The 23,303-nt window shown below is 44.5% G+C and overlaps 1 protein-coding gene across 1 annotated transcript in view; it reads left to right on the top strand.

Annotated features, from left to right (window-relative positions):
- Positions 1 to 23,303, top strand: part of SPTBN1 (spectrin beta, non-erythrocytic 1) — a 209,488-nt gene that overhangs the window by 46,479 nt on the left and 139,706 nt on the right. The window contains exon 2 of the mRNA XM_062209440.1: positions 20,287 to 20,481. Within this exon, the coding sequence (XP_062065424.1) occupies positions 20,334 to 20,481 (148 nt within the window). The 5' untranslated portion in view covers positions 20,287 to 20,333. The remainder of the gene's footprint in view (positions 1 to 20,286; positions 20,482 to 23,303) is intronic.

Raw genomic sequence — 23,303 nt, forward strand, 5'->3', positions numbered from 1 at the left:
AGAACTGCAGTTCGGGAAGGGCTACCCTCTGGCTGAACTCTGCTGTGAAATCCATAAATACAGGACTTGGGCTCTGCACAGCAGGACAGGTGCAAGCGTACACCAGTGCCCTAGCAGCCGGAGACCATTTCTGTGAACGTCCTGCCAGGGGAAGCGTAGAGAATAACAAAGGAAAAGAACAAACTTTCTAGTTGGCATCCTCGTTGAGGAAGTCTACGGAGAATCAAACTGCTGTCGATTCCTTTCCATGTACTTTTCTGCTTAAAGAACACAGAGTCCCATCTGAAAAACCCATTGTGTTTTGGTTTCCTAGGTTGGGGGTACGGCTGGGAAGAGGAGATTTCGGGGTCTGGAGCCAAAACGAAATCATAGCAGCTGAGACCCCAGACCAGCACCTCCAAAGGGGCTGTCTGTGATGAGGGGAGTGTTCAGTGTCCCTGCTGTTCAGTGTGGTCACCACAGGTCACATATTGTTTCTGAGCACACATGGCTGGTGTAGCCGAGAAGCTGCATTTTAAGTGTTATTAATTTAAATTTAAATATTTAACATATGGCTCCTGACAACCATGTTGGACAATATAGAACAGACTGAAAACTTAGGTTCAAATCCCAGCTCCACCAATCTTTTCCCTCTTTGACCTTGAACAAGTTCTTTAAACCCTTTGTGCCACAATTTTCTCATCTATAAAGTGACAAAAATAGTGTCTACCTCAAAAAAGGTTGTTTAGAGGATCAAATTAGTTAATGTTTGTAAAGGGCTTAGACCTGGCACATTGTAAGAGCTGTCTTCTTGTTAAGTAATAAAGGTACATACATTCATAAAATTAGAAATTAAACCCAGATCCACATTGTGTTTTCTGTTAAGAAGTTCCCATTCATTAATCATCAGTGCACTTTTTCATAGACCCCTTAAAAACTGTGGCTATGGGGAAAGTCATTTATTCAGTAGATATTTATAAAGCCCTTACTTTCTGCCTAGTGCTGTGCTGGGTGCGCGGGATGTACCTGGTAGTGCATAGAGACTTGGTTCAGCCAAGTGAAAAGCTAACAGTCTGTTTTCTCACCTAATGGCTCTGGAACTTTAGGTAGGAAGGGGCTTTAGGAGTCGGGTAAATGGGTGTAGGTGCAGAATCCTCCAGAAGCCTGTGCCTGCCCCAGTCAGGCAGCTGGGACTACAGCCTTCCCCTCCCAACTGTTCGCTCACCTGTTCCTTCCTACCCGTGGAATCCCGGTGTGTCCTGCCATGGTTACTGCCTGCTGTTGAAGCCTTGTTGTAGAGTCACCATTTGTCCCCCTTTCAGAAGGGGACAAATGTTTGCTGCTGCTGGCCACTGCTGCTGCTACCACTGTCTTGACTGTTTGACTCTTATGTATAATACATAAAATAGTGGCAGTATTAATTTTTGTGTTTAATTTTTCTTATTTAAACAGTTGGGACTCTATGTTGGTGACTCCATTTTTTGTTTGTTTGTTTGCTTGTTTTACGTTACCATTGCATGAGATTGGAAAGTCTGTGCGTGAAGCATACCCCTGTATTCAGTTTGTGTACACCTTAAAAAAGCAATGCTCTAAGGCTCAGCATTTATAAGTACTGCAAGTGAGAGGCTTTTGAACCATCACTGATTTGATGAGAAGTGAACGTAATGAAGGCAGGTGACTGGTGGTTTGCCTGTTGATTTGCTTTCAGCACTTGATAAAAAGCAAAGGGATAGGAGAACAGACTGGTTTGCTTTGCTTATGAAAATAAGGAAAATGTCAGCATGGCCCAGACACTGACATCAGAAAAATTGTTTCACAGTTAAGTCTCTAAATGGTGTCTTAAAAATTACATTTCTAATTATCTAGTCAAATTAATAAAGCATACAGGTAATAGAAGTAATGTGGAAAGCATCTTCTGGAAGACAGCTTCAGAGGGCTTCACATCTGCACTTGATTACGACACCCTGATGTTCCTTCTCGCCTTCCTTTAGCCACAGTTCTCACCGTGAACTAATAGTCCATAATAATACAACCTTGGAGGGCAGCCAGTGTGGAGTTTTGGCTAACTTCTCCGGTGTTTGTGAGAGTTGAAAAGCAATGCAGCTGTTAACACTGGGCACTTTCCAACAGAGGATATGTTTCCCAGATGAAAGTGCAACAGTAATTGAAATGTAATCAATATTTTTGAGATCTTGGTATTATAATTCTCACTTTTTGTTATGTTAATTGAGCATTTCTTAGGATTTGTTTTGTGTTTTTCCGTGGTCTATTATCTACTGAAAGGGAATGAACAAATGTTTTAGGCAGTGTTTCATTCCTTGCTTTAAAAAAAGCAATGGAAAATAGTCATATTTGTTAGCTGAATGCATATTTTAAATAACCACAAAATTTATGTTTAAGATATCTTAGTGTTGTGAGAATCCTGCTTCACGAGGCAAAAATTCTAAATCCTAAATAGAGCATTCAAATTCTAGAGCTGTCTGGAAGCTTCTAGATGATTTCAGTAGGCTGCAGACTCAGTATGCTTCAAGAGTTCTCATAACCAGACTGCTAGAGATGTCACTTCCTTTGAGAGACTACTCAGCAACAAGCACACTGCCTCCATCCCCATCTTCTATGGGAAGTAGGCGTGAGGTGCGTGCAGATGATTTAAATGGTATTCGGGCTTAAGGAGCTCTAACTGATGAGTAGTTCTTAGCCTTTGGCTCCACTGGTAAAGAGCCTGATGCTCATCCAGACCTGAGCCAGCCTAATTAAATCACTGTCCGCCTAGGTGGTGGTGATGTGCTAGTCTTCTGTCTTTACAGAAATGGAGGCCCTGGGCAGCCAGGTGTCTTGTCCCAAGTCTCCCGTGGAATAGAGTCGCTTCTAGAAGGAATGGAAGGAATAGAGTCGCTTATTCTAGATCTCTGGTGGTCGTCTCGCCAGAGGCCTTGGAGAGTCAGGCTGGGTAGCTGTGGGAGCAGGACCCTGGAGGCACAGAGAGGAGAGTACTCATCTCCCTGCCTCTTTCACCCCCGTGGAAACTGCCCTCCCTTTTCCCTCTGGAGCTGCTGCATTCCTCAGTGAGAGGCACCGTAAATTGCCTCTGGCACTCCTTTTTTCCCCCTTGCAGAAACAAATAGATATTTAATTAGCTAAATGAGATAGCAACTTCCAAACCAGGTGCTGTTTGTCACAAAAGAGCATCTCCAATAGCTGGTGGCTTGTGCGTAGGACTGTTGTAGAAACCTCTTTTTCTCCTTTTAGGGCACAGTACACACTACTTAGGCACTGTGTTTGGTATAACTGACAGTTCCATTAGGGGTAGTTTAATTAATATTAACCTGGCAAGACAGCATGGTGCAGCTTTGTGGAATCCAGAAAGAGGAGTTGGACTGTGTAGACTCTTGAGTGGCTCTGTTCCAGCCCTTCATGTTCTGGAGACTTTGAAATGTACTCCGTACCTGCTCCCCACCCCGTTCGGTGCTCCTTGGTGTGGTGGGTTAGGTTGATGGAAGGCTGGTCACTTGGTGCCCCTTGCTGGCACTGAGGCTGGAGTCTGGGGAGAGGAGAGCACAAGGGAGAGGCCTTGGACTTGTCAAAACTGGAATGTGGAGCACGCTGTGTACATGGAAATGTTTCATGAGGAAAGTTTGATTATGGGGCAAGCGTTTGGCCTAGTGTGTAAAATGCCAATGAGGATGCTCACGTCCCTTATCCGAGGGCCCGTGTTCAAGTTCTGGCTCAGGCTCCTGATGCCAGCTTCCTGCTGATGTGCACCCTGTGAGGCAGCAGTGGTGGTTCAAGTGCTTGGGCCCCTGCCACCCACAATGGAGATTTAAATTGAGTTCCTGGCTTCAGCCTGGCCTGGTCATGCTATTGCAGGCATTTGGGGAGTGGACTAGCAGATGATGGCGCTGTCTACCTCTCAAAAAAAAAAGTTTAGTTACATATCTGGTGAGTGTTTGCAACTCTCTGAAAATTTCTGTTGCAGGTGATTGTTAGCATGTTTGGGATTATTTGAGAGAAAAACATTTGCATTGTTAAGCAAGACCAGATTAAAAGGCTTTTTTTTTTTTTTTTTTTAAAGCTCCTTTTCGACCTGTCCTTTATTCTTGTAAATGACAGCATGCGTCTCCGGAAGTTAAACCTGGAGGGAGTGTGTATATTTTTCTTTTCCGGATGTCAGAGAATTCACACATCCCTTATCCAGATCACTCACTGGCTTCTGAAGGGATATCTGCACCAGCACCCCCCACCCCCCCACCCCCGCATTCCCCCCCCCCCCCCCCCCCCCCCCGCCATGCCTGTGATAGCTTTGTTAGTTTTGTCAGGAGCTTGTGACAGGAACTGAGGAATGTTGGCCGTTACAGGTAGCTGGCATCCCTTTAGGGCTGTGGGGCTGGCGGGGCTGGTGGAGTGGTCTCGCTCTACCTGCGCACCCCCTCTGCTATGGCTGCTCCTGACACAGCTGTCTATTTCTGGCAACAGAGGCACAGCTGAGATGGAAGATACCTCCTGCTATTTAGAGGAGGAGAAATAAACACTCACTTGAGGGACTACCTTTTGCGGCCAGGCTGGGTGTGCACGGGTGATGGCTGCCTCTCTGCTTTTCCCTCAAGGTTCTGTATCTAGAGAAAGATTAACGGACTTACCCTGAAGTCACTCAGGGATGTGTTAATGAAAAATCTAAGGGGAAAACCCAGGGCAAACGCTGGCTTTGCTGGGTTTCTGGAATGTACACAGTGTGAAGCCTGGGGAGCTGGCTAGCAGGAGCTTTCTGAGGCCTTGTGACCCACCAAGGATACTGGAGTGTGTGGGTGGGGGGACGAGATTGGCAGGGGGCGGGCTGCACCCAGCGCTCAGTTAGCAGATCTGCCAGCTTACCTGCCGCAAGTTTCCTGCGTGGCCAGGAGGGGAGAAGAGGGCCGATAGTTCCTGCCTGTGGAGCTGGCGTCTTTCCTGGCCAGTCTGGATTTTACACTAGCAGGGGTTTTAACAACGATGATCTTTGCGTTTTAAAAAGCAATCCTTTTGCCATTTATTGAGCTTATTTCAAGTAAACAAAAAACAAAGCTTGGTTTGATCCCAGTCATCCATTCTCCCCCGTCCCCAAGGCGGGTGCCTCCATTCTGACGTGTTATCCTCAGCTGTTTCTCATGCTCCGTTTGGAGCTCTGAGAACGATCTCATGGAAACTTGGCTGGTCTGTCGGCACACTGTGTCAGCCAGTGACTGCCTTCCTGTCTGTGGAGGGCTAAGTGCAGCGTGAGGAGTCTCCTTGCTCATCTTACCAGTGCTCTTGCAGCCAGTGAACAAAGGGAACAACACTCTCCCTGTCGCCCTGCAGGCCCAGTGTAGGGGCAAGATGCTCTTTAGAGATTTTTTTTTTTTTACAGATTTGCTTGTTTATTTCAAAGGCACAGTTACAGAGAGGCAGAGGCAGAGAGAGGTCTTCCATCACTGGTTCACTCCACAAATGGCTGCAACTGCTGGAGCTGGGCCGATCTGAAGCCAGAGGCCAGAAGATTCTTCTAGGTCTCCTTGCAGGCACAGGGGCCCAAGGACTTGGGCCGTCTTCACTGCTTTCCCAGGCCATAGTGGAGAGCTGGATTGGAAGTAGAGCAGCCAGGACTCAAACTGGCACCCATCCATATAGGATGCCGGCTATGCTACAGCACCAATCCCGAGAATTTTTTTTTTTTTAATTTATTTGAAAGACAGAGTTACAGAAAGAGGGAGAGAAACAGAAATTTTCCATCTGCTGGTTCACTCCCCAAATGGCCTCAACAGCCAGGGCTGGGCCAGAATGGAGCCAGTGGCTTTATCTGGTTCTCCCACATGAGTAGCAGGGGACCAAGGATTTGGGCCATTCTCCACTGTTTTCCCAGGTGCATTAGCAGGGAGCTGGATGGGAAGTAGAGCAGCTGAGACATGAACTAGCGCTCATATGGGATGCTGGCATCTCAGGGGCAGCTTTACCTGCTGTGCCACAATTCTAGCCTCTGGAGAACTCTTTGACACTGGCTGCTCACACCAAAACACACCCTGGCAGATCTGAGGGATTAGCAGAATTAAGGAGTATCCCTAGCATGTTAAGCCACCACCTGCAGTGCCGACATCCCACATGGGCACTGGTTCGAGACCCAGCTGCTCCACTTTCAATCCAGCTCTCTGCTATGGCCTGGGAAAGTAGTAGAAGATGACCCAAGTCCTTGGGCCCCTGCACCTGTGTGGGAGACCTGGAAGAAGCTCCTGGCTCCTGGCTTCAGATTGGCCAAGCTCCAGCCGTTGCGGTCAGTTGGGGAATGAACCAGTGGATAGATGAACCATCCTCTCTCTTTCTCTCTCTTCCTCTCTCCCTCTCTCTCTGCCTCTCTGCCTCTCCTTCTCTCTCTGTATAACTCTGACTTTCAATAAATAAATAAATCTTTAAAAAAATGAATTTAGAAGTATCTAAGGATTTCAGACAAGCAATCTCCATTAGCATGAAAATGGTCATCATTGGAGGTCACTATTTTGGTCCATGCCCTCATCACTGGTCTCATAAACAGGCATTTCCTTTCTTGGCTTTGGGCCTATCAACTCATGTTAAACAACACAGCAGTATAAAAAAAACACCCATCACCAACAAAACAAAACCAGCCAGTTTCTGGCAGAGTTGCTGCTAAATATGTAACCCTCCATCACCCTGTAGCCAAGTGTGGTTATAAGTGAATGGTTTTCCTCTATTTTCTAGGTGCTTTCAAATGTTATCAGTTCATTTAAAAAAAAAAGTTTATTTATTTATTTGAAAGACCACAGAGAGAGAAGGAGAGACAGATCTTCCATCTCCTGGTTCACACTCCAAATGGCCTCTATGGCCAGAGGGAATCTAGGAGCTTCTTAGGTTCTCCTATGTGGGTGCATTCTCTGCTGCTTTCTTAGGTGCATTAGCAGGGAGCTGGATCAGAAGTGGAGCAGCCCAGCACTAGAACTGGTGCCTACATGGAACACTGCCATTGCAGGCGGCAGTTTTACCTACTGTACCACAATGCCAACCCCTTCAGTTCTCTTTTTTCAGAAATATTTTGGTGCTATCGTGATCTGTCTCTAGAAAACAGATAAGTATTATTTATATTATATACTATATATAATTACATATTATATTATATGTAAGTATTATAAACAGATGAGATGGAAATAGCATTAAAACAGCCATAACATTCTGTAGCCTTCTGATGTGGCCCCTTGCTTCATTGGCTTGGTTTGTCACTAGCTCATCTTCTGAGCATTCCTCTTACTAGGTTAGGATTTAGCTGTGGTGTTACTAATGTTGAGTATGTGTGCATTGATTTTTTTTTTTTTTTTTTTTTTGACAAGCAGAGTGGATAGTGAGAGAGAGAGACAGAGAGAAAGGTCTTCCTTTTTGCCGTTGGTTCACCCTCCAATGGCCGCTGCGGCCGGCTCATCGCGCTGATCCGAAGGCAGGAGCCAGGTGCTTCTCCTGGTCTCCCATGCAGGTGCAGGGCCCAAGGACTTGGGCCATCCTCCACTGCCTTCCCGGGCCATAGCAGAGAGCTGGCCTGGAAGAGGGGCAACCGGGATAGAATCCGGCGCCCCAACCGGGACTAGAACCCGGGGTGCCGGCGCCGCAAGGTGGAGGATTAGCCTGTTAAGCCGAGGCGCCGGCATGCATTGATTTTTTTTTTTCAGAATATCAGGTGAGGTTGACTTGTTCGAATCCCCTTCATTAGAGCAAAAAATCTGATGAGGAGAAAAGTAAGGGAGTAATTTCGTAGGAAACTACTTTGTAAGATGGCACCGCCTCTCTCCCCAACCTAAAGAGGCAGAGGTTTCCATTTAAGCAGTGGAAGCAGAGGGCTTGTGCAACACAAGCTGCTTTACATTCTCGGGTTCTGTGACTTCCTTACAAATCACAGATACACATTTTCCTATCTTGTGAGAGTAGGAATGTCTCCATTTGTCCTTTGCCAAGAACAAAGTTCCAGGCTCCATAATACGCCCTGGAAGCTCAGAAATCACACTAGCATAAGCAGTATTTCCTAATTAAAAGATTGTTTTAAATGAGCAGATGTTTTATTTGGTACCTTAGGATATTAAAAAAGTTAAGTTCCTCAATAAAATAACTGCTTTGGTGATACATATTTCCAGTGGTGCACTTAAAATTAATGTTTTCATCAGAATGTAAAAGTGGGTTTCAAGACATTTTGCCATTGTTTCTAGTGGAGTTGTGAAACCAATGAAAATGTATGAATGTTTGAAGAACACTTACAAAGAAAATTTAAAATATTAATATGAAAATGCTCCAAAGAATGGTTTTAATAAAAGTAATAGAGATTCCATTAAAAATAGAAAAGGAAGACCATTCATATGAATTGTCTTCTGAGCTTCATTGAGGAAAGAGTGTCAGGCACACCTGAAACCAGGTTTTGGGTACAGTAATATTACTACATTGTGTTGGATCACATAAATAGTGCATTCTTTGTGGCTAACCAAATCATGGAGGCCTGTTAGTCCCCCTCTGTAGCTGTCCTATTGAATGTTCACCCCCTGATAATCCTCTCTGCTCTCTGCATTTTGGGAGAGCAAAACTCCTGACCCTGAGCCACTGCTCAGTTGTTGCTCCCTGCCTGCCAGGGAGTGCATGTCAGCGCCTGTGCCAGGAGAGTAGCTGGATGTCTCTGTTAGATTTTGCCCCTAGGGGGCCTACAGCCTGGGTTCGCCCACCCGGACCCTTTTGGCCCTAGGTGAATTTAATTTCCTTCTAACAAGGAAGCTTTCTACAATTGCAGTACCTCTGTTGCTTCATGTTGAGCTCTCCAAAGGTTCTTTTTGAATTGCTGTCAGTTTCCACCTCTTCTAACCTTGGGTACTTTATTTAAAAAAAAAAAATACAGGACAACATGTGTGCGTGAACAACTCTGAGTCCCTTCTCGGCCCTGGGTCCTTCTCTGTGCATGCTACAGTCAGTGGTGAGGGAGGCGCTGACTAAGCCTGGGCCCAGGGTAACCTGTCCCCTCCTTGCCCACCCACTGCTCTTTTTTCTTCAAGTCAAAACCCTGTGAGTATGGCTGTGTAGCCAGCAACAAGAATTTGGCTTGAGAAATTAATCCTTGTAATTTAGACAGAAATTAGAAGTTTTATCTTTGTCTTCTGAGAGAAGTTAACAATTCTAATGTAGTAAATGTAAGGGAAAATTAAACTTAAAAAACAAAACAGATAACTCTTGATCTATGTGAGTTTATCTTTTTTGTTCACTTATTTTTTTACTATTTGTGATTTTCATGTGGAAACACTTGCCATTGATGAAAATGGAAATCTTTTTTTTCTTCTTGATGGGAGAGAACTTGGTAGGGAAAATGCTTCTGATACTCTTGAAAGCTGAGAAAGTTTATCCAATAAATGTTTGTCTACTATCCTTTATGTGTGAGGCATTGGATCTAGGTGTATATTGATTAAAAAGAGAAATACATAATAATTCATGAAGAGTATGGTGTATAAGGTGAGATAATCATTTAACAAATAATTACTCAGGTAACTATTTCAAACTATTGTGGTGCATGCTGGGAAAAAAAAGACCAGACCACCAAGGGAGTGTAATAGGCTGGCACTGGAGGCATCGAAGTCTTTCCCAATACAGTCAAGTTTAGAGCTAATCTGGTTCTCACTCATCTGTTATCCTCATCTTTAAAATCATAAGATATTGAGAGAGAGCAGTGCTATTGTTAAGGAGGTTAGGAAATCTTTTTTAATTACAGGATACTTGCGTTGGGGTTTAATAGCATAAAACAAAATTGGAGTTTAATGGCTTACAGTTCACTGAGTGTTTTGGTCTGTTCAGGCTGCCATAGTAGATTATGACAGTGAGTGGCTTAACCAACAGAAACTGATTTTCTCATAATTCTCGAGGCTAAAAATCCAAGATCAAGGTGCTGTCAGGGTCTATTTTGATGAGACTTCTCTTTCTGGCTTGTAGATGGCTGTCATCTTGCTGTGTCCTTCACTGGCCTTTCCTGTGTGCATATAAGGAGTAGGGGAGCCATAGAGTGTCTTCCTTTTATAAGGACACTATTGGATCAGGGTCGGTCCCACATATAACTTTAATTACTTTCCTATAGGCTCTGTCTCTGCATTTGATCACGTTAGGGGTTAGGCATACAATGTGTGAATTTGGAGGGTGGGGACATAACCCCACTGAAAATCCAACCACCACTGGGTTACCCAGCACCTGATTTTTTTTTTTTTCTCTTTGCAGAATCATAGAATTTAGTCCCCTTCAAATACTGTAGATTGCTCTGCTACCAGGTTCATTTTTGCTCTGCTGCTGATTTTAACAAAAGAAAAAACTGCTTTAAAACTTTCTAGAGACTGAAAAAAGCAAAGTGCATATTATGTTGTAGATATTTTTGGAAGCAGAAGTCTTATTAATTAATAACATTTCAAGGAGATGGAATTCCTGGCTTGATTCTGGTCAAGCAAGTAGCTGGAAAATGAGTTTTCAAAATCATATCACCAAGGAGTTTGGAAAGAAATTCAGAGTGGTCTGCATACTCTGTTCTTTTTGGCCTTTTTCCTCCTATTGCGGTATCAGAGATGTTTGCTGATGTTTGCTTATTTGATTCTTCAACCTGATTAAGGACTTCACCAGCTAAAATCTAGTTTCATGTTGAGGTCATTTGCATTCTAAGCAAATTTACCTTACAAATCCATGCCTGTGTGGCCTTGGACAGGCTGTGCATTCTCTTAGGACCCTCTGAGGTGTGGTGAGACTTCCCACAGCCTAACTGTGGGCTGTTTGGCCCAGGGGATTGGATTATGGTCTGGCCCTGTGGAAGTCACACTTAACCTGTGGCTGGTCACCTACAATAAATACAGGCTGTTAGCTGTAAATCCTGTTGAGAGCTCATCTGTGACTCTGAACTTTATGCTATTTTGGACAGTGGCTCATTTTTCTTGTGTACTAATGTTGAGATATTCCAGGAGGCCAAAGTGAATCGACATTGACTTTAACCGAACTTTGTTCTCCAGCTTAATGTTGAGCACCTTTGCACACACACGCAGTAATGTGCAAGACAGTAATGGATTCCAGACCATAGGAGGTACTTCAAATCCTTCATGGAAGGGGCCAGCTTCATGACATAGCAGGTTAAGCCACCATCTGCGACACCAGCATCCCATATGGGCACTGGTTTGTGTCCCGGCTGCTCCATTTCCGATCCAGATCCCTGCTATGGCGCCTGGGAAAGCAGTGGAAGATGGAGCAGATCCTTGGGCCCCTGCAACCTGTGGGAGATCTCGATGAAGTTTCTGGCTTCAGCCTGACCCAGCCCCAGCCATTGTAGCTATTTTGAGAGTGAACTAGCAGATGGAAGCACTCTTTCTCCTTTCTCTGGAACTTTGCCTTTCAAATAAATAACAATTTTTTAAAAGTTCATGGAAAATGGAATGAAAAGATAATGCTCATTTTCCATGAATGTTTGGAAGACCCCTTATGTATATTGTTCAATTGTTTTGCTTAATATACATACATCTTTTCAGATTAGGTTTGAAGACTTTTGGTAATAGAGGTTCGATCATGTTAAAATGGAAATGAGTTGAATAACTTCTGTAGGGCAATGTCACTTCTCCCTTTCAAGTATCACTGGCTAACTGTTTTGTTTATTTGAAGAGTTATAGATGTCTAGGTAAGTTTGGGAAATGTTTACCAAGCATACAGAGGGGAAAGGATTGCTGCTGAAGTGTTAACCCAAGCAATGAGAGTTACTCAATCTGTTCTTGGAGAAAACTTAGTGAATAATGTTAAATCTCTGGCTTGAGTAGCCTAGAACAGCCAGGATTTAGGTCATTTTGCAGAGAGAAAGGATCTTAAAATAACCCATATTTAAAATAAAGGTTATAAGCCAATTCCAAACAGATAGTGAAATTAATGATTTCTTCAGTCCTATCCATATATCCTTATGGTCTGTGACCATTGAATGTAAATTCAACCTTGCTAGGTAAAGCTGAGGAAAAGAGAAGGTGGTCTATAATATGAGAATTTGTGCTGGGGTCCAGGAATACTTGTTTTTTAGACAGACAGAAGGCTGTTTCAGGTTGCTCCTGCTGCCTACCATTTCATTTCACAATTGCTTTTGAGCACCTGCTATGGCTTAGGTACTGTCCTGGGTACTGGTGGCATGAGGATGAACAAAATGAATAGGATCCCGGCCCTTGCAGAGCTGTGCATGTGTCTCCCACATAACTTGGTTTAGTGTTGCCTCTCGGTGCGATTTTGTATAGTTTTTCATGTCATCCTTTTTCCAAGTAATGAAGGTACAGTTTTTACTTGATAGAGCTGCAGAGAATTTTGGCACTGGACCACTGTAGGAATCAATGTCAGCTTTCAGATAGAAAGCACATTATTGCTCCTTTGTTGTTTAGGAACACACGATGCTGACTTAGGAAATTGCACAACGAATTGAGCGTTGAAATGCCAAACTCACTGAAATCTGGGATCAGTGTTTGGCAGCAGCACCATTAGAACTATACTCTGAGGTAATTTAACACTGGCAGTAACTGTAAGACTGAAACAGTTACTTACAATGGGTCAGAAATCTCACACTGGCCTTAAGACAACACTATTAGGTCTGTATTAAGTAATGATTTCAGTTTTAACTACTATTCTCTAAGTAGAACAGAAACAAGGATGGCTTCTAACTGCCGGGTATGCAAGGACAATCATACGTTTAAGGGAAGCTTAAAATTTTTAAAACTTGATTCAGATTAGGTCAGTCTGGGGCTTATAACTGAACACTGGGGAGCAGGCATTTGGCACAGAGGTTGTTAGGATGCCACATGGGATGCCCATATCCTATATAGAGTTCCTGGGTTCAAGTCTTGGCTTCCTGCTAATGGGCACCCTTGGAGGCAGCAGGTGAAGTCAAGTAGTTGGGTCCCTGACACCTACATGGAAGACCTGGATGGAGTTCCAGGCTTCTGGCTTTGGCTGATGCAGCCCTGGCTGTGTGGGTGTTTGGGGAATGAATCAGCACATGAGAGATCTCTGTCTCTCTGTGTTCATCTGGTGTTCTGCCTTTCAAATACAAATAAATAAGTAAATAAGTGAAAAAATAAATTAAAAACACAAAATGTGATCCTCTGTCCGTGTTGTTTACAAAGCTGGAATCAACCTTCCAGCTGTGACTTCCATCTATCTAGGAAAGAGCTTGTCTGAATCCTGGGAATGAATATTTAAAATGGGGCACTGTAGTCTTAGAATGTTGTAGGCAGAAAATGCCCAGACCATTGCTGCTCTCAGAAAGGTCACATTTTAGTTTGTCGGGGTGGGTGGATGGTAAAGGCAGTAGCTCACTGAGTTTTTACATCAGAGATGTGGTACGTCTGTGATATGTGAAATTCTAATTCTTTGCTACAAAGAAATGTGGTTTATATCCTCCTGTCTTCTGAGATCCTTTTTCAAAACTTTGTTTGCTCAAAGGAGATAGCCATTTTCTCTTTTTTTTTTTTTTTTTTTTTGACAGGCAGAGTGGACAGTGAGAGAGAGAGAGACAGAGAGAAAGGTCTTCCTTCACCCTCCAATGGCCGCTGCGGCTGGCGCACCGCGCTGATCCGAAGGCAGGAGCCAGGTGCTTCTCCTGGTCTCCCATGCAGGTGCAGGGCCCAAGGACTTGGGCCATCCTCCACTGCCTTCCCGGGCCATAGCAGAGAGCTGGCCTGGAAGAGGGGCAACTGGGACAGAATCCGGCGCCCCGATCGGGACTAGAACCCGGTGTGCCGGTGCTGCAAGGCAGAGGATTAGCTTATTGAGCCGCGGTGCCGGCCGCCATTTTTTCTTAAATAGTGTTTCTCAGCCATTTTTTGGTAATTCCAATCTCAATCAGGAGTCTTTTAGACATTTTTCCCCCAATTGCCCACTCATGAAAACTTAATATCTTAGATGTACTGTATCTCTATGCTTATATAAAGGAAATTTTTTTTCACCCACTCCCAGAATGAATTTTCATTCCTTTGGGGACAGTATCACCCACATTTTGAGTGCAGGTGCTATGAGACCTATCTGGGTAAGTTACAGTCCTAGGCAGTAATTAGACTTTGATGAGAGCTAATCCATTCCTCCTGTGTTTAGGGTATTTTCCTGATATGGATCACTATTAAAGGATTTTGCCTCAGCAGGAAGGCTAATTTGTTCGTTTAAAGTTTGAGCTTTGTAATCATACACATTTGGTTCCTGGCTTCCTAGTTGTTTTGTTTTTGCTGTGGCATCACCAGCAAAACCTTGCTTTATTCATCTGCGGAATTGGGCTAATAATAGTATCTGCCTCCAAAGGCTGCTGGGGAAGTGTGAATAAGAAAGCAAGTAAAGCACCATGCTCTGTGTAAAGTAAACTAGCAAGACTGACTTTTCATTGTGTTATGGTGGAGACACATCAGCTCTGTGCTCCCATGGTGTGCTGTTTTTATGCTGTTAACTATCGGGCCAAGACTTCCCTCCCATGTATGTCCTTGTGTTTGTGAGCAGAGAACTCTGTGTAGGATAGAATTGGGGCCCTTGTGTGGGCACCATGAGCCAAAGTCACAGTAGGTTAGCTGGGGTTGTCCCTCATTGGCTGCTTCCCACCCTGCAGAATGCCTGCCAGGCGAATCGTAAACAGCAGGTGACTCTTGCTCTCTGCAGCTCGGCAGGCAGTCCAGAGGGTTGAGGCAAAACTCTCAGGATTGTAGAATTGGAACTTCTCTGACACACAGCCCTAAGCAGGACTGCTTTTTCTTTTTTAAAAGATAGCACACCAACAATGCAGGGTATGCCTGTTCAGCTCTTAAATAGCAAAGCAGGAGGGTTTTAAGTGTTTGCAGAACATTTGTGTCTGTGAATGCTGCCAAAGTAATAGTTATCATCTGGATTGCCTCCTCAAAAAAGTGTTTAGCAAATGTTGGTCACTTTCTTCATTTTTGTTTAATTTGTTTGAGCCTTTAGTTGAGTGCTAAGGAAGAAGTATGTATTTGTTAATGCACATGGTGAAAATTTTATTTTTTCTCTATTTGTTGCTTTACTCTGTGATATCTGAGTAGTTCAGACAAAACAAATTATTTTTGTGGGTAAAAATTAGATTAAAAAGGAAGATCTAAATTTTAATATGTGGATGGAGAAGTACCTTCTTAAACATGTGTTCATGTTCATTAGCAGCTTGTGTTAAAATGTGACTTCCTAAAAAGCAGGAAGTCGCCCACATCTGTGTACCTCAGGAGAGCATTAGTTACAGGCTTTGTGACTGATGGGAGTTAGTACTAGGGTGATGGCTGCGGTTGACTTTGCTGACTGATGGCCTCACTTTTGGTCTTCCATCTCAGGCCGACCCAGCCAGCCCACAGACTAGCAGCACTTAAGGTTACTGGGCATCCTGTAAGGAGTTGAGACACACAGGCTGTAATGAACATAGGAGTTCCAGATCCTGTTGGCCAGTTAATGTAAAGAGAAGTTTCTGTAATCCCATAAAGATAAGTGGTGAACAGAGGTGTACAAGGTGTCTGGGAGGGAGCACAGATAGGGCCAGGTTGTCTAATTCAGACCAGGTGGTGATGATGGCTGCAAGTGATTCAGGAAGGTTTTCTGAGCTAGGGCTGGTACTAGAGTAGAGAGCTGGTCTAGGTGGTAGGTTTGGAGGTGAGATAAGAGCATGGCTTCTCCCTCCAGAGCAGTGCTTGGGACAGGGATGGTGGGACCAGGTTGGGCCTCAGTTTCCCTTCTGTGAGCTCTGTGCATTGTTCTGAAGGCCCGGGGAGCCTTTGGCAGGAGTGAGTTGGGTAGGCAGTGATCAGAGTTACATTTCAGAAAGGTCCTCCTGGTGGCAGAGTAGGGGAATGGACCAGTGCTGGAATAAAAGCTGTTGCCGGGGCTGACTCCTGAGAGCTCAAGTGCAGGAGCTGAATATGAGGAGAGAGGGAGAATTGAAGGACCATTGCAAGGTTCCTGGCTGGCAGACTGGGAGAAATGGGGGTGGCATTCAGGAGGAAAGCAGGATTTGGGGTAGGTGGGGGTGGGGATTAGGTGTTTGATTTCAGGCAGGGTTGGTGATCTTAGGAGGCAGCTGCACTTAGTGGGAGTCAAGAGCAGGGAGGTGAGTGATGTCACTCAGGGAGACTGGAGTGACAGAAGAGGACACTGGCAGGAAGCTTGGGCATGAGCTTGTTCCTTTAAAGGAAAACCAGTGAATTTATCTGATACCCATATAACATAAAAAATAAAAGTGGGGAAGTAAAAGAATAGGTAAAGTGTTTTCTCTCTGGACTGTGCCAGGTATTGATTTCCAGAGTTTTCATCAGTATGGAGGAGAACCAGTAAAATCTTTCTGAAACCTGGAATGCCAATGTTCCAGTTTCTCCCCTAATTGTACGACCTTGAGGAAGGACCTGCCAGGCCTGTGGAGTCTCTGCCTTATAAGTCTAGGATAGTGGTTTGCTCATCCATTTGAAGAAGCACCTGCAAGGAGTTGAGACACACAGGCTGTAATGAACACGGTGTATGCTTACAGAAGCAAAAAAATGGTAAAGCAAAAAATGATAAAGCATTTGGAATTTATTTGCATGTTTCAGAAAATTCCGGTTCATAGAAGACAGGATTAGAGAAGAGTTGTTTGAAAGGGGAGAGTCCCTTGGCTTTATTTCTTCTTTCTTAAAGATTTTATTTATTTGTTTGAAACGTAGGGTTACAGACAGAGGAAGAGATAGAGAGAAAGGTCTTCCATCCGCTGGTTCACTCCCCAGATGGCCACAACACTGGAGCTGGGCTCATCCGAAGCCAGGAGCGTCTTCTGGTCTCCCCTGGGGGTGCAGGGGCCCAAGCACTTGGACCATATTCCACTACTTTCTCAGGCCATTAGCAGAGAGCTGGATCGGAAGAGGAGCAACTGGGACAGGAACCAGCGCCTATATGGGATGTCGGTGCTGTAGGGAGAGCCTGCCCCTTGGCTTTCTTTTTGTATTCTTTGTTTTATACACATAGCCACACACACACACACACACACATACTTGAGCAGGGATGGAAGCCAGGCACTTTGAACTATCTTTACAAAACACAGTCACAAAGACCATGGATGTTACCCATGTCACACCCAGGGTATTACTGACTTCTATGCATTCCGGGGTTGTTTAACTGAGCTCCTCCTGTGGTGAGTCAGATAGAATCCAGGCCCTCTCTGAGCTCTGGCCAAGGATCTCATCCAGGGGAGACTGCCTTGCCTCCTGCCAACCCTACCCAGTTCCCCCTAGTGGTGGAACCGCTAGGCAGAATCCCAGGGTGCCCAAGTCTGCCCTCTCTTCTCCGCTCCTGATCTTCTCGTGGCCATTTAAGAGGTGCTGATTACTCCACTGGCCTTTGGGACACATGGCTGATAGCACCTTGGGAAAATTCAACCTTTCCTGGATGACTTCCTGGGGCACCAGTGTGGCATGTCAGCTATCCTCACAGCGAGCACAGTCCCTTGTTGAAGTGGGCTGGAGGATGACGATGCGGGTAGCATGCTGGACTTGGGGGATTCTTGTGGCACGGACCCCTCCCCTACACTCTTGCCTTGATGCTGACCCTTCTCCAACCCAAGCCCCTCCCTTGAAACCACTGGATGCCTACAAGTTCCCTTTCACCATGGCCCTGAATGGGGGTCTGGGGGGGGGGTAAAAATTACCCTAAAATTCAGAAAATGGCTATATCTGTATGAAAGCTCAGCTGTTTGGCAAGGATATTATCTTCAGAGGATATTGCAGGGAATAATAAAATCTCATGTTAAATCTCTAGACACTTGAGTGGAATGACATAACCGGGATTTCTTTTGTACGTAGACTAGTAGGTGGTTTTGCTTCCTGTTTGCCTTTTTGCTTTAACAGTTGCTTATGGAGAAACTTGTGGACAGCAGTTGGTGATGGGGATGGGTCAGTGGGAGGGGAGGTTCTGGTGGGAGTCGGGTAGAAGGGCTTGCTCCAGAGGCAGGCCACAAGTTAAGTTGACAGCTGCCCTGGAGGCCACGGTGTGGCTTGCTTCCATCGGTCAGCAGGTGGCACCAAATAGCCAAAACTTATCGGGAGAGAGGCAGGCTGTGCTTGGGTTTCACCTGGGGTTGGATTAAATCCTGCTTGCAGTACTTCGAGAATTTAGGACCAATAACTGTTTTTTCTCCTAGAGAAAGAATACTACAAGCCTGAATTTTATAAAAAGTTCTTGATAGTGATAAAACCATGAAGATTAACCATCTCCAACTTCAAATATATATGACGATACTCATTTTCTTTAACTTTTTTGTTTTTTGAAGGGGATTATGCCGCTGTATGTTAAATGTAACTGTTAAGCTCATGTAAATATTTATTGGAGTAGTTCTCTGATTTTGTGTGTGTGTGCTACAAATACATTACATATAGGTACATATGAAGTAATATAAAATTAACATGCCAATACATTTATATGGCTAGAGCTGATTGCATCTGCCTGATGGCAATTTTACTCTCATCAGAATTTTTCTGTGTGAGTGAAGGTGGCGACTATTTGAGTTACAGATGCTGTGGCTCAGTTGCAAGGTGGACACGGTGCCTTCCCCTGCAGGAGCATGTGGACTGTGTCAGCCACAGCTTGTGAGAAAACAGCCAGTGACAAGAGCCAGTGGCAGTTGTATGCTGTGCCACCAATTACTATTCTATTTAAGGTGCAGTTAATTTGTTTCTGCTTCATTTAAGTACCTTGAAGCCTGGTTGCATATGACTTGTGGAGCCAAGCACTTCTGTGCTGGAACTTGAGAAAAGCCACACTGCAAAGACGCTACAGAAATGGTTCTGTTCCAGTCCGTGTGGCTCTGTTTGCTTATTGTCTGGTGGCAGACGGAGGGGCAGTCATCTGCTGGCTTGGTACATAGCTGTAGTGCTGAGGCCTGCTCGCTTGTGGCCATATGCACATTCTTGGTGCACATTGAATGGAACTTCTGCTAAAGGAGCATCCAGGTGCAAAATATCATAAATGTAATATCATCCTTTCCCTTGGGAACATCTCCCTACCACTAAAAGGGGTCATCGTTCCCTACCCCCTTCTGTTTGCAGTTGACATAGCTTAATAGCTTTGTATGCCTGACTGAGCCTGAGTCCCAGTGGTGAAATTTAAAATATGCAATAATTTAGCTACACCAATAGAAATCAAGCACAGCGCCTGGCTCAGGCCAGCAGTTCCCTACTGCCCAGGTACAGTCAGTCCTTCAGCTGTCCTCCTGTGTAGCATATCTGCTTCTCAACCACTACTTCCACCCCACGGCCCCAGGCTGGGCCTTCTCCATCTCTGGGACAGTCTCCCAGCTGGCCTCTGCTCCTGTCCTTGCCTTCTAGAATCTACTTTTTCATATAGCACCAGAACAGCGTACATCTAGTGATGTTTCCATCACACACAGACTCACAGAGCCCTTCCTAGTCCGGCCCTGCCTTCCTCCCTGGTTTGTCCTCTTGTCTCTCCCCTGCCACCAGACCCAAGCCACACTGAACCCTTCCTTCTTCCAACTTGCTGTGTGCTGTGCTGTTTTCTTTACTTAGAATACTATTCCATGGGGCTGGCATTGTGGCATGGTGGTTAAAGCTACCACCTACAGTGCCAGCATCCTGTATGGTGTCTATTCATGGCTCTGCTGCTCTACTTATGAATCAGCCCCCTGCTAATGTGTCTAGGAAAGCAGCAGAGGACAGCCCAAGTGATTGGGCCCCTGCACTCATGTAGGAGATCTGGAGGAAGCTCCTGGCTCCCAGCTTCAGTATGGCCCAGTCCTGGCCACTGCAGACGTTTGGGGAGTGAAGTAGTAGTTGAAAGGCCTCTCTCTGTGTCTCTTCCTCTCTCTCTGTAACTCTGCCTTTCAAATAAATAACATAATTCTTTAAAAAAAAAAAAAAAGAAGAAGGCTATTCCTTTTTCTTCTTCTTGTAAGATTTGTTTATTTGAAAGGCAAAGCATCAGAGAGAGAGAGAGATTTTCTGTCTTCCATTTGCTGGTTCCTCCTCAAATGGCTGCAGAGCTGGGGCTGGGTCAGGTGGTAATCTCTGGAGCCTGGTACTCTGTCTGGGTCTCCCGTGTGGTAGGAGGCTTCTAAGGACTTGAGCCATCATCTGCTGCCCTCCCAGGTGCATTAGCAAGGAGCTGGTTCAGAAGCAGAGCAGCTGGGACTTGAACCAGCCCTCAGTTATGGGTTGCTGGTATCACGGGTGGCAGCTTAACTTCCTGTGCAGCAGCACTAACTGTTATCCCAGTAGGTTTCACAGGAGTGCTGTGTACTTCGGAAATCTAAATATGTTTTTTGTTTGTTTCTCACAGAGCTCTAAGAAGGAGCTGATGTGGAGGAGCAGCTGAGACAGTTCAAGATGACGACCACCGTAGCCACAGACTACGACAACATTGAGATCCAACAGCAGTACAGCGATGTCAACAACCGCTGGGACGTGGATGATTGGGACAACGAGAACAGCTCTGCACGGCTCTTTGAGCGATCCCGCATCAAGGCTCTGGCCGGTAAGTCTCCTTCACACCCGGACACAGAGGCCCAGGGCCTATACGGGCCTCTTGAAAATCATCCACCCTTCCCTCATGGCTGCCCTGTGTGAAGATGGTCTCTCCCCGGCTTACGCGTGCCTCACAAGTGCAAGCTGACTGCGTCGTCAGGTAGTCAGTTCCATATTTGAAGAAGGTAGTCCCAGGGACCAAAGTGATTGAGAGCACAGGGTGATCTCTGTAGCAGCTCAGGTAGATCTGCCCTAAGAACGCTACTGTTTTTGACACATTACATTTTAAAATGTTAAAGCATACTTTACACATAAAAATTACACAAACTAACCTATGTACTTAGTGCCTGTACATATTAGCTGATATGTACCAAGGTTGGTTAGTGTCACAGGCAAGGGCTTTAGGTCTGAAAAGCAATAACTTAATCTGCTGAGAGCACGTGCCATGCTGTAACAGGTAAGTTTGCCATTGATTCATTAGCCTTGGTGGGAACGCATCCTCATTCTGTGTGCTCTCATTCCTTGTTGCCATCAAATACCTGAGCACGCTCTCCCTGATGGCCCTGGTGGGGCGTGGAAAAGTTACGCAGAAAATCAGGAAGGAGCTCTTATCACTCCACAAACTCAGCAGTACTGAACATATGTGAGCCAAGAGTTGAAGTGGATTGTATTCAAGGTCCTGCATTTATACTTTTGAGATTTCAAAGGAAATTGTTTCCAAGTGACGACAGTGGCTTTATGATTCTCCCTAATGCCCTTATGTGATTAATAAATCAAGGTCATGACTCAAGCAGGTAAGTTTACCATTAATTGTAAATATAGATAATTTTTTGTTACCTTTATAATGGAACTCATTATAAAGAATGTATTGCTTAGAAGTCTTTTGCTTTTCAACAAAAGGAAACTTAAACCAAAGTGGTTTCAGTAACAAAGATGATGTATTGGTCACAGAGTAGGCCAATGCAGCTGTTAAGCAAGACTTACAGTTTCTTTCCCTCTACTTCTTGGCCTTGCTTGTATGTTCACAAGCAGGCGCTCTACTCTGTACTCCTACTAGGGCTGCCCCAAGTCTTGGGCCACCTAGACCTTCCTGATGTCCAGTAGAACAGAGCATGTATGCTTTCCCATGGTCCTGGGATCAGCCTCGCTGGCCTGATTGATCATGGCTTGAGTTGGAGGTTAGGATGTGTGGATTGACTTCCTGTAAACAGGATGTACCTTGAGTGACAGTTTTGTTAGTCCCACCCAAACAGCTGGGCCAGAAAATGTAGAATATGACAGGAAGGAGGAAGAGAGGAATGGATGCTGGGGACACAGCCAACTAAATTCTATAGGAAAATTATTCAGCTGCCTGAGAATAATTTGTCTTGAGTACAGATGGATTAAAGATCTTTCTTGAACTTTCCTAAATGAATGATTTATCTGATAAACTCGAAGTCACTCTAGACTTGGGCCTTTGTTTTCTAGCTCATTCATTGACATGGAACCTTATGGAAATCGTAATTCTGGCTTGGGCTGTGGATTGATTTGTACCTTAACCCTTTCTTTTTCCTGAATCTTCATCTGAGCTTTCAGCCTAATATGCTAGTGGTGATCAGTTACCTTTGGTTATGAGTCCTTTACTTCTGGTTTCAGGCTACTGTGTGTTATCTCATTTTTAAGTACAATTTTACTTGTAAACTACAGAGCAGCTCCTTGCTCTTCGTATTTGTTCTTTCCTACAGATTCAGAGGAGAGCCCCCAGCTTCCTGTAGTGTCAGTCATTTGTCCTTACCTTGCTAGGATGTTTATCTGGATCCCTGGACAACTGTATCACAATAAGTGCTTTTGCACTTTTCTAAATGCATTGCGTATGTGACAGTTAGCCCCCTACTAAGTATATAAGAGGGCTTCTTCTCATCTACGTTGTATAGATGAGGAAATTGAGACACAGTGAGGTGGAAACAACTTGCCCAAGAGCTCACTGCTGGAACATTAGCCTGAGAACCACGAAGAAGCACAGGAATGACACTTTCCTGTTTTTATATCTGGCAGAATTGGAGACAGAAGCATTTTCTCAAAGTTGAGAAAAATTTCATCTGCTGGCTCTCCCCTCATGCAGCTGGGTGAAGAAGGAGAGTTTTTTTTTTTTAACACTTCAACTTGTAAAAATTTAAGACATAGATATATTTTAAGAAAATAATTTCTCCTCGGCCTTTGGCTAAGATCAAGTGTATATGTGGAAAATAATTGGAATTAATACTGACTCACATCCACATACTCAAAAGTTTTATTTAGGTTTCCAAAATATCATTGTATCACCTTACAATCAGCATAAAAAGTTGTTGAGATACTTTACATGTTGTACTACTTTTGACATACGTATCTTTCTCATATACAGATGACTGATAAGATACATACTTATGCCTAAAATTGAATGTGGGGTGAAAGCACGATGGGTGGTTCCTCCCCGCTTTCCATGGCGTTGCCAGTGGCCATTGAGAAGGAAGAGCATTGGCCAGTGCTGTTGAGTAGCACAGATCGCGTCAGGCTATTTAGTTTTGAGGCAGTGCACGTTGCAGGGATTTTTATGGCTTCTGTCATTTATCTCCTGCATGTCACCGTGGCATGCCTGCATTCCTGACCTCTCTCCGAATCACCTCAGTGTTGTAGAACTGTAGAACGTGGGGTGATTCAAAACAAGCTGAACTTTTTGGAAACTTAGCATTTTATTTGAAATAAAACATAAAGTTTGACCCTTAAATGTCAAAGGCAAATATTTTCCTTTTACAAGTGAAAAGTATTTGTGATTGTGGCTTATATTTTGTAGAGTCAACACAAATTAAAGGAAGT

Source organism: Lepus europaeus, chromosome 13 (genome assembly GCF_033115175.1).
Source record: "Lepus europaeus isolate LE1 chromosome 13, mLepTim1.pri, whole genome shotgun sequence".
NCBI classification, from domain to species: Eukaryota; Metazoa; Chordata; class Mammalia; order Lagomorpha; family Leporidae; genus Lepus; species Lepus europaeus.